The sequence below is a fragment of the Pteropus vampyrus genome, unplaced genomic scaffold (genome assembly GCF_000151845.1).
Source record: "Pteropus vampyrus isolate Shadow unplaced genomic scaffold, Pvam_2.0 Scaffold453, whole genome shotgun sequence".
Classification (NCBI taxonomy): domain Eukaryota; kingdom Metazoa; phylum Chordata; class Mammalia; order Chiroptera; family Pteropodidae; genus Pteropus; species Pteropus vampyrus.
In genome coordinates this window covers 1,157,920-1,170,500 of record NW_011889234.1, presented here as the reverse complement: position 1 = coordinate 1,170,500, position 12,581 = coordinate 1,157,920, and the positions used below count along the sequence as shown (strand labels likewise).

Here is a 12,581-nt window from a genome sequence, read left to right as displayed (position 1 = left end):
TCTATATAGATTTATATATTTATAAATCTAGAAAGTTGACTTAATTTTAGAGATATTCTGGATAAACTGATAATCACATAAGCTTACCTTAACTCTCTGTAGGAAAACTGTAAACTTAGAGAAAATATCCTTTAGCAGATCAAACCACTGGGGAAAATTCAACATTCTCATCTGATCTGCAAGCCTAGGAAAAAAAAATTCAAACGAAAACAACAATTGTCTTTTATTTATTCAATAAAATAAATGAATTAACCTATACATTGGAAGAAACCATAATAAATACTATCTAATAACAAAAGAACAATGCGATTTCATCTAGATACCTAAATAATATTGTAAAACTGAGCTGCAGAGGTCAATTCCCAAACAACTTCTCCTTGTTTAAATATCTCTAATACTAGTCTAGTCAAGTATACTGACTTATGAATCTTGCATAATAATTCCATGTGAACATGATTTGTGACCACTAGATAAAAAGCCATAGAGAAATAAATCAATTTTGGTTAAACATGGAGAAGATATGTTCTAGAATAAAAATAGGAATATAACCTCTTCCTTAATAAACATAATAACCTACTTTTCTAATTAAAACTAAAAAGTACTTTCCACAAGCAAAAGGTAATATGGCATGGTAGCTAAGACCATGAGCAATAGGGCCACACCACCTTGTTTCAAGTTCCAGTCCTGACATTTACTAGTTGTATGATTCTGGACAAGTGACTTAACCCCTCCATGCTCTAATTTTCCCATCTTAACATGGGGAAAGTAAAAGAACTTACCTTATATGGTTGCTGTGAATATTACCTGAGTTAATAAGAAGTACTTACAACAATTCATGGTACATAAAAATGGGCTATATAAGTATTAGTTGTCATATCAGCATACATATATATGCAATATATACTAGATATAATATATTTTATTAATTATATGTTACATTAGTATAATAATAAAACTAATTATAAAATTATATTAGTATAATATATAATAGTATAACCAATATTTTTATCACTGACATCAAGCAATAACTTCAAGATCAAAAAATTAATGCAAAAGAGAATTCCATAAAGATATTTTATAGTACTACAATGACTTATTACTTTAAATTTTTAATGAATGCTGCTGCTGCAGTTAAGAGTTTATTTTCCAAAGATATACCGATACTTGACATACAGAAAGTTCTCTATTGGAAAAAATTCCCTGGGAAAGAAAAATAAAAAATAAATGACTCTCCATTTCTATAAGACTTTTAATAGAGCCCCAATAACTTAATTTTTCCAACTACTGTACTAGCAATCCTTACATTATTAGGGTTGCTTCAACTAATCTGAAACTGAATTTTCACTAGGTAATAGTATGAAAGTTAGAACTCTACAATCCTCATTTTATGAGTCTGGCCCAGAGAAGTTTCACAGTTGTCCATATAGTTATTCATATCTTATGACAGTTAATAAAGTTTACATATCTATAGGAATGAAAATGTCAAAGTCATAAAAAAGTCACTATTCTCAAAATAAAAGAATAGGAATTTCAAAGGTGAAAATAAAAATTATAGACATGGGCAATGCAAAATCATGTACTCAAACTTCTCAAAGCCAATTAGAAGTTGAGTTTTAATTATTTGGCTAAATAATTTAAATGTAATCTGCTATTCCTCTGAAAGGGATTATCTTAAATTTTCCCCCTCCATGTTTACACTGTATCCTCTCCATCCTCTCTCTGCCCAGGGAGGCTGAGTACTAGGCTTGGCCATGAGGAGCCTTTACAAAAGACTGGAAAGAGAAAAGGTACTTATAGCTCTATCTCCCTCTTTGAGGGGTTGCATCAGGATGACTCTACTCTCTCTCTCTCCAACAAAGAACTCTTCAACTATTGCATATATTCTTGTCAACTACTACATGTTTTTCTCCTGAACTCTATTAACTGCTCTCTTCCCTTGTGCATGTCATCTTTTCTCCGACTGATATACCCCAAACTAATATTTATACTTACTTCATAACAGCATCTGTGTCTATATCTTCTATTTGCGAAACTTTATCAATCACGCACTGAAAAATTTGAGGAAAAAATATGATTAATGTAAATTCTAAATACTACATGTTCATTTATATACTAAAAAAGGCCTCGATGGGCTAGAAATTAAAAAATTTTTAAGTTTATATTTTGAAATTACATCTAAGAACTAAAATAAAATAAAAAGAGCCTCAATGACTTGGATAATCATTTTACCAGACTTTGTGTCTCTTATACATACCTCAAGGTGTTTAAAAAAACTGCAGCATTACCATTACCCTATTAAATAATTATTTCAGGGTAGCTTGAACTGTATTAATTAAAATCCCCTATTTAAAACTGTTCAAAACATTTAAAAAAAAAACTATAATATTTAGGAACAAGATATAAGCCCCATATTAAAATTCCAAAAGAAATGCAACGTATTTCTGTATATTAATTCCGCAACCTCTTACTTTACTGATTTTTTAAATTAATTAGTTTTTTGTTGGATTCTTTAGGGTTTTCTACATATAGTATCATGTCATCTGCAAATAGTAACAATTTTATTTCTTTCTTTCCAATTTGAATGCCTTTTATTTCTTTTTCTTTCCTGATTGCTGTGGCTAAGGCTTCCAAAACCATACTGAATAATAGTGATGAAAGTGGGCATCCTTGTCCTGTTGCCCTTCTTAGAAGAAAAGCGTGCAGTTTTTCACCACTGGGTATGATGTTAGCTGTGGGCTTTTCATATATTGCCTATATTCTGTTGAGATAAGTTCCTTCTATATCCACTTTTGTTGAGAGTTTTTATAATAAATGGATGTTGACTTTTGTCAAATGCTTTTTCTTCATGTATTGAGATATCATATGATTTCTTTCTTTTATTTGGTGATGTGATGAATCACATTCATTACTCTGTAGATGCTGAATCACCCTTTGACAAATCTCACTTTGTCAAGATATGTAATCCTTTTAATGTATTGTTGAATATAGTTTGCTAATATTTTGTTGATAATTTTGGCATTTGTGTTCATTAGAGAAATTGGTAGATGAATGGATAAAGAAAATGTGGTATATATACAATGGAATATTATGCGATTAAAAAATGAAATCTTGCCATTTGTGACAATATGGATGAATCTAGAGGGCATGCTAAGTGAAATGAGTCAAGCAGAGAAACACAAATACCATATAGTTTCACTTATGTGTAGAATCTAAAAAAAAGCAAATAAAACAAAACAAAAACAGATTGGTAGAGACCAAAGACATGATTAGCAGAAGGGAGGAGTAGAAGATGATTGAAAAGAGGAAGGGAAATATAGACAATAATATTGTGCTAAGTCTGAACAGTGACAGATGATTACTAGAATTAGTGGGGTGATTACACTACACTGTAAGGTATAAAAATGTCAAATGACTATACTATACACCTGAAACTAATATAATCAATGTAATACTGTATAGCAACTATACTTAAAACAATTTTTTTTAATTCTGAAAGAAATTCTTTTTGGAGGTTACATTTACATTTCCTTTTAATACACGCAACAGTTTAAAGTTAAAAAAAATAAATGCTTAGACTTCAGGAGAACTCTGGGAATTAAAACAGCAGATAAAAAAACTTGTTTAAAAGTAAAACATACATACAGAAAATTATACAAATTGTTTACAGCTCAATAATTTTTCACAATGGAGTATACCTGTGTAACCAGAACTTGGATCATAAAACTGAACACTGCCAGTTAGCCACTCTCCTGCTTCCCCCTCCTAGTAACTACTTCCTCTCAAAAGACACTACTATCCTGATTTCTCATACCATAGATTAATTCTGCTGGTGTTTGAATTTCACATAAGGGGAATCGTATATTGCATACTCCTTTGTGTCTGGTTTCTTTAGCTCCACATTATGTGTGTGATATTCATTCATGTTGTTCCTTGTTAATTGATTCATTCTCATTGCTTATAGTATTCACTTATATATCATACATCTTTCCTACTGATGATAGAATTTGGGTTTTTCCAGTTTTTCATTACAAATAGTGCTGCCATAAAATTCTTGTGCCATCTTTGGTAAGCTTATGTATACATTTCTGTTGGGAAATATCTAGGAGTAGAATTGCTCAGTCATAATATATGTTTATATTTAGCTCTAGATATTGCCAACAATTTTTAAAAGTCGTTTTAACAATTTTAAAGTACAGTGTTTTAGTCAGTGGTTGAAAAAGGTAAAAGATGGGGTGATTGTAATCTTTTTTTGGTTTGTTTTATTTAAACATTGAAACTCAGTACTGTACATTCAACTTAATGATGATTAATTAAGACCAATGAATACATTTAAAATTTTTCTTTCTCATTTATAAAAAAATGAAGTTCAGTGAATAAGATTTATCTCAGTGAAAAGAGTAAAAACAAAAATCCAGGAAGACTTAAAAAGACATGGATTTTAGTTTGCAATGATGCTTTCTTAGAGATCAGATGAAAGGAACATTTATCTACTGCTAGTGATAGTATATTTTTAACAATTTAAAAGTTTGTCAATCACTGACCAATAATTCCACTTTTAGGAATCAGTTATATGGAAATAGTCTTAACCATGAAAAATCAAACAAAACTTTATACCAAAGATATTTATCACAATGTTCATTACAGTACCAAACTAGAAATATGCAACATAGAAGAAAGATTAAGCAGGTTTAACTAATATTATGAAATTTTATACAACCATTAAAAATGATGTTTCTTACATGAGAAAATGCTTGTATTTCTAACTGAAATATGTATAAATAATATGTACAGTATGCTATCAACAATAAAAACATTAGTAACAATGTACACTTAGACATATTGTTAAATGATAATCTTTTACTAATAGGGCTAGATTTTCCTTTTTTTTATATTTTCAATTTTTAAATAAATAATATTACTATTATATTATTTCTAGGCTAACTTCACAAATGATTCTAGACCAAAATATATCAAATAAAAAAATGTATAATTACCTGTTTAATGATATTCTTTGCCGTAATAATCATTTCTTCACTATAGATTTCTAAAAAATTAAGTTTTCTTTGTTTTAAAAGTCCAAATACAAGAGATACTAGTCTTTCCTATTAAAATAAAAGAAGAGTATATAACTTCATACTTTAAATATAAAATAATCTCAGAGGCACAAATATTCAACATCAAGGATTTTATTGTTTGATCCTCAGAACTCTATCTGGCATCTAGAAGCCTGAAAAATAAAATAAAAAACCCTTCCACAGGAATCTTGCCATCATATTTTTGGAGTCAGTGTTCTAAAACAAGTAAATGCTATTCCACTGTAGTAGATCAAATGAAGCTGGTTTGGGGGCAAAACATGAGTATATTTTGGCCTACTTTCAACAAGTAGCTAGAAAGTACCTTCTCAAATCCTGATGACCAATAAATACTCTGTGAGCTTTTTAATTCGTGGTCTAGAAGACTGGAATGATGACCTGGACTATCTGTGGGGAATTAACTGCTAATGGGTACAAACATATCTTAACTATTTAGGCTGCTATCAGGGCTTTTTGAATTTTTTATTAGTTCTTGGCGGTAATCACAACTGAGAAGTTACCAGGTAAGTGTAGCCTGGATATGTTGTATTTGTAGCTAGATATCATAAGACATGTTCGTAATAGGTGCTCAGTGAATGTGAATGACTGATAAGTTACCACATAATAATCAATTTTAAAAGAAGTATTCCAGTACATGCATACGCATGGATATACATTAATTCATCCTATATCTATATTTTAAACTTGGTAATAAACTATATACAGACTTCACTATAATTCTAATTTCTAATTAAGCTATAAAATTTTATTCTCTAATGAACAATTATGGTGCTTGCTAAAGTCACATATAATGAAGGACTTCATAGGTTTGATAGAGCTTGATTTAATGTAATTTTGTCCACTACTATCTGAGAAGAATGTGCTCTACACTAAGGATATTAGGAATTAACACTAAGCAATGATATCAATTTCATTCCACAGTTCAAAACACATACCTCTTCTAAAATTTGACGGTCATCTTCCAGTGGTCTATTTAAGTCACTATGAGAGTAACTAGAAAATTCTGCAATCATCATTTTATCTATCAGTTTTTCTAATTCACAAAGCTGTGATCCCAAATGCCTGCAAAAGAAGAAAATATTACACATGGTCATTAAAAATCCAAATTTACTCCAAGATTATAGGAACCAGCAGGCAAAACTTTTCTGACAGTATTTGTGCAATATTGTGATGTTTTAGTAAAATGGAGTCTTTTAACTTAAAATAACTGCAATAGTTTCACATCATCTCTCCAATTCTCTTTTTCTCTTTAACCTGCAGTTAAATGTGTTGTAGAAAACCTGGTTCTAGAAATTTCATGGCTGCTTTTTGTCTACTTTTTACAGACAAAATATTCGGGTAGTCTATAAGTCCTTTCTTCATTAATCATTTACTGACTATCAATGCCAGTGGCTCCTAAGCCATTCATTTATTCAAGCACCTATACTCTGTGCCAGACCCTGCTCTGGATGCACATAAATATGTGAAGGACTGTAGGGACATTGACTCAATAAATGAATGGCTTAGGGCAGTGGCTCCTAAGCCATTCATTTATTCAAGCACCTATACTCTGTGCCAGACCCTGCTCTGGGTGCACATAAATATGTGAAGGACTGTAGGGACATTGACTCAATTCAATCTCTGTCATCCTCAGTTTAAGTTGCTGTGCAAAATGCCTCAGGTCATTAAACTGAAAGTCAAGACTGAAAATATAAAATACTGAGCTACAATATATTCATGAAACATTTTCTCGTAAAATATGTTTCTTTTTAATATACCTCCATTATGTGCAGATCCTAGCTAGGTTGAAGTGAGAAGGAGTCTAATCTGGGAAGAGTCATGGGGGTGGTAAGGGCAAGTATTACTAAAGGAACTTGGAATCTTTAGGAAAAGCATGCATTATCGCAATGAATAAGAATAGTTTCATGTTATCCCTGCTTGGCAAAGAATAGTTTCATGTTATCCCTGCTCGGCAGGGTATTAAGGATAGTACCCTCATATGCTAAGGAACTTCTGCCACACAATCTAATAGCGTCTCCTCCGCAAAAAAAAGAAAAAATGGGTTGAAGAAACTTAGGTAATCCAGTTGGTCCAAAGTATTCCAAAAATTAAGTGAAATAGGCAAATGGGAAATCTATTTAATCTTAAATTTAAACATTTATAATTAAATTTAAAAAACATTTAAAATATGTCTATACTACATTTACTTAAAAAACAAACCCTTAATATCTGCAACTTTGTTTATTTACCAAGACCAGATATAGCACATTTTAAAAAATTAGTTTAAACCATGTGACCTTTTAGACAGATTGATTGTTCTTCTTTTATAAACAACATATGGCAAACAGTGGTGATAATTTTGAAAAATCTGATGAGTAAAATAATGTATAAATTTGTATTTTGCAATATGAAAATTATATTTTTTAAAGCAATTAAGAAAATATCTCACAATAAACAAATGTGAGATTTATCCCCTAGTACAAACTAAAACATTGCCATAAGGGGAATTTGGCAAGTGTCTAGCAAAATTACATAAGCATTTAACCTTTGACCTAGAAATCTCACATCCTGTAATCTGTCTCAAAGATACACTGGTAAAATTACAAAAGAACATAGTTCATTGCAGCACTGTTAGTAACTGCAAAGGAATGGAAATGACCCGAATGTTGACCAATGGGGGCTAGTTGAATATATCATAATAAATACTACGCACTTTTAAAAGAACTAAAGAATACCAGTTAATAAATATATACTGCTATAGAGCAATTTCTCAACCTCTTTTCACTATTGCCCCCCTAACAAGTCTTTTTAGATATTTTTATTCCTAATCACCCCCTCTATGAAATTTTAATATCACATATATACTATATATCTGTTTACGTATCCTGGCCCTTTTGAGAGCCACAAACCATTGTAATATCCAAGAGTTTTTTTCGCCCTTCAAGACCAATTTTTTTTCCCTTGGGGTGATATCCCCCCATTGAGAATACATACTGTAAAATGATCTCCAGGATATACTGTAAGTTGAAACAGCTAGGAAAAAAGTATGTACAGTATGTTAATGCTTATCTAAGATGAGGAACAGATGGAGGGATAGATGAAGAGATGGATGGAGGGAGTGATAAATGGATAAATATAAACTAAAACTTTAAATGGTAACTTCTATAAGTAACTTCTATGAGTAGGTAAAGAGGAAGGGGACCAGAATATAAGTTAAATTTCTCTGTATATCCTTTATTTCATGGATTTGACTATGCAACCACTGTAACTACTTAACATAGTTATAAAACAAAATTACGTTTTAAAAGATCAACCCTTAACTATCAAAAGCAAATGAAACAAGTGAACTTAAGTGTGTATCAAGTTAGTGGCAAATCTACACAAAGAGGAATTATTTTGAGTGCTTTTAAAGCATACTAATTTATCCATTCATCCCACAAAGGACATGTCTTAAGGAAAAGAAAGAAATCCTACATTTTAGCAATCATGTTGTTAGTTCTGAGAGCATTCTATTTACATTGTGAGATAAAACAAATGACTAATTATGTTGATGTTATTAGGAACCACAGTTTTCAACCTGTTCAAAAGAGATATATAAGTAAAATGGAATAAGTAAAAATTCTATAATTCTGAATTTAAATTGAAACTATCAATATGAAGTCAAGATGTTTTTCCTTATAAAGGAAAAATTATTTTCTAGCTTTGTCCACTATAAAGGCCTCTTAGCTAGGAAAACTTCTGATATCCAGACTGTAATTTCTAAATAACATTTCCAACCAAAAGAAACTAGAGTTCTTGAAATGACAGATTATAATTCTGGAGTAGAAAATGTAAAATATGAATATTGTGTCATAAAATAAATACAATCAATGACTACCCATGGAATCATGTCAAAAAGACTCAAGAATGAATTTGAGGAGGTTCCTACAAAAGACAATTTGAACACTGATAAAAATAAAAACAACAAAGAACTTAAACACTTCAAATATATATAAATTCATGTGTTCATAAAAATATTTTTTAAAAACTTATCAGTCAACTTTGGAAGATGCTAGATTTTCAATGCATTATTTTAAAAACTGCTAAGGGAAAAGAATATAGACTATCCTGCCTATGCTTATAAGAAATGTCTTTCAGAGTTATCAAATAATTGTTATGTAGAAATAATGCTTTAAGGAAATATCCCCCTTAATAAATGAATAAGGAAGTATAGAATTAGAATATCATGATTTACAACCCATAATGAGATAAATGTAGGCAATGATCACCAAATGTTAATATAATGAAAAGAGAGACAATCAGATATACACCTTTTGACTGAAATATATAGCACTACCTATTACGTGCTCTTGACAAAAAGTAACTTTTTTTTAATTAAAAATTTTTTAAAATCTGGTCAAGTCTTTAAATCTACCTACCAGTGTATGGAAAATATAGCCAAAAACATGCTAAACATGAGGATGCACTCAGCAAATATCCAGACTTTGAGAAGGCTCTACAAGACAACTCAATTTCTTTAATGAATATTTTGAAAAGGGAGAATACAAGAATGGAGAACTATATATCAAAAGATACTTGAAATACATCAACCAATTACAATGCATAGATATTATCTGGATCCTGGTTTCAACAAACAAAAAGATGTTTGAGACAAACGGAAGTTTGAAAACTCACTAGCTATCTGAAGACAAATAATATTAGAATTATGTTTTTAAAAAACTTAATGGAAAAACTTAAAGGTAAATAATAAAATATTTATGGATGAAATGAAATAATGGTTTGGATTTGTTTCAAAACAATCCAGGAGTAGGGGGAGTGATATTGAGAAAACAAAGTTGGCCATGAGTTTGTAACTCACAGATGAATCACAATTTACCCAGCTTCATATAACTCTCTTCATGTAATTTCCTCTATTTTTGGATTTGTTTGTTTTTATTAATTTTTTTTTAAAAGCAGTAACAGAGTAGGACATAAATCTACATATTCCTATTGCTTGGTTCTCAACTTTTATGAAGATCAGATTCCTTTTTAAAGTACACTAGAGGTGAACTCTCAGGTTAGTGTTAACTTCAGGTATAAATGAATAGTCTTCAACAAATCTCACCAAAGAATTATGGTAGGAAGTCAATATGACTGTATCTACTTATGTTGGGCATCTAAATAATAAAACTTTGTCATTTCAGCATAATAACTTACATGTAAGGTTCTATTTGACCCCAGATATTGTCTTACATAAGTAGCTTCATTTTTATGCAGTCCTTAACTAATTTTAAAGCCTGATAAATATAAAAAACAGATGAATATGAACATCAAGTAGTATTTATTACATAATCAGTTATATATACATAAAAATTTGTCTAAATAAATCCTTAAACAAAACTTCCAGAATTAAAATGTTCTACAAGATTCACCTATTTATCCTGGCTCTAATTGTTTTTATATTCTTGACTACTTTGACAACAGATGTAATAATGGCCTGCACATTATTATTAACCTTATGAAAAATATTTAATGATAAAATCTGTTAACAGTTCATTTTTAAAGCATGTATCCTAATAATCACATTCAGTAATTTAGAGGGGTGGGAAAAAAAATCTACTGAAACAAAAAATAACTTAAATATCACTTTCTGAAAAAAAAACACTTAGGTCCATATGCGCTAAATAAACTGAACAATTCCAGTACTTATTACTTGACATGCCTCAATTTGTACATTAATTCAGATCTTCTACTAAGCTGTGTGTTCACTACAATGACCTTTGTGTTGCCTTTATCAGAGATTTAGATACCAATAAACTCTACAGTAATACCAGTTTCATCAAATAGCAGAAAACTTGTTTTTTTGGCTTCATCCTAGAACATATAATGTGGATGTTTTCTAAATACATTTTGAAGATCTAAACTATAGATTACATCAGGATCAAAGAATTTGTTATCTTTGATACTTCCAATAATAAAAATTCCTTAAATAGAATCCCAAGGTGACCTCAGACCAATGAAACCACAATACATTAGAACCTATAATTAACTGAATGTTTTCCACAAAAAAAGGCTTATAGTTGACTAAAAAACAAGCTAGTTTCATTAATTTTTATCCTAAAATCAATTACCATGGTAGATTGACTCAATAAACCTATAATTCAATTACCCACATTTTAACATCTATCACACCATAAAATTAGCATTGATGTTTTCTGAGCGATATATTTGAGGTTCTATAAATACTCAATCAAATATATTAAAAAGCATACACAACTCTTGGATCAGATAAGACCTGGGTTGAATCTCGACTCTACTGTTTTATAACTTCTTATATGACTTGGAGCAAGTTATCTAAGAGTTTCTATGCCTCAGTTTCCTTATCTATTAAATTGGGATAAGATTACCTATCTCACATAGTTTTTTTTTTGGGGGGGCGGAATCATATAATACATTTAATGTATAATTAATACAGTACCTGGTACAGAGTACTAAAGAATTACATTTTACAATGGTAGTGGTAGGAGAGTAATGGTTGTAATAAGTAGCAAAAAACAAAAGTTAACAATGGTGAAAAGAGTTTCTACATAAACCTTTACCTAAAAGAGCAAATAATAAAACTGCATTCTTGAATTTTAAGGTAACTAAAGCTTCTCTATGTCAAAACCTACAAGATATAGTTTCAAATATACTGCTTGGCCCATAATGAGACTTCTGTATTACATCTGCTTAACAAACATTTGAATGTCATTAACCTCAGCGACACTTTCAGTTATATTAGTATAGATTACAAATGATATATATTGTTACACTGATTACCATATTTTTTTACTGCTTATAGCAAAATTTCATTTCATGAATAATAGTTAAAAACATTTGTCCTAATAATTAAAAATGCCCAATTTTGTAACAATTTAAGCAGTAAAATCATTTAAAATATTTTAAAATTACAAAAATCAACAAACGTACAAAAGATCCATTTTAATAATTATGAATTATGCAATGAGCCTAAATTTCCCACTGTGTAAATTACTGTCCACATTCAGGAGAGGGAATCAAACTGTGGGATTTTTACACTGATAACAGACACCTGTACCGCTAACACATTAGAAGAGCCATCTTTGAATAGAAACAGGGAGATGTTTTAGTTGAAAATTGTGTTTTTAAAGTAATAAAATTATGTGGGGTTGCTCCATAGTATAGTGGTTAGCACATCTGCTTTACACGCAGAAGGTCCTGGGTTTATGCCACAGATCATAACCCTGGTACGCCAGGCCCCGGGGTACTCTCTGTGAGCGTGTGGGAGGAGATGCCCCGCCTTCAGATATTCAGTTCTTAAAAAGAGAAATGGCAACATCCATAGGTCAGGGGTGGAAGTGTGTGTGGGGGGGAAATAAAGAGGGAGAAAAAATTTTAGAAGTAACCAATATATTAGAATTATGTAAGAAGATGTTACCACTTTAATTCTAAATCCTGAAAAAGTAGAGGACACAATGGCAATTAAAAATAAGTCTTCTCAATTCTGATCCA

The 12,581-nt window shown here is 30.5% G+C and overlaps 1 protein-coding gene across 6 annotated transcripts in view; it reads right to left on the bottom strand.

The window, feature by feature from the left end:
* The window catches only part of VPS54 (VPS54, GARP complex subunit), an 89,710-nt gene that overhangs the window by 36,943 nt on the left and 40,186 nt on the right, over positions 1 to 12,581 (bottom strand). For all 6 annotated transcript variants that reach the window (XR_002777534.1, XM_011381869.2, XM_011381872.1 and 3 more), the window contains 4 exons: positions 6,029 to 6,155; positions 4,995 to 5,102; positions 1,993 to 2,048; positions 88 to 184 (listed from right to left, as the gene is read on the bottom strand). Coding sequence is in view for 5 of the 6 variants with exons in the window: in XM_011381869.2 (XP_011380171.1) it covers positions 88 to 184; positions 1,993 to 2,048; positions 4,995 to 5,102; positions 6,029 to 6,155 (388 nt within the window). In the remaining variant the exon portion in view is untranslated. The remainder of the gene's footprint in view (positions 1 to 87; positions 185 to 1,992; positions 2,049 to 4,994; positions 5,103 to 6,028; positions 6,156 to 12,581) is intronic.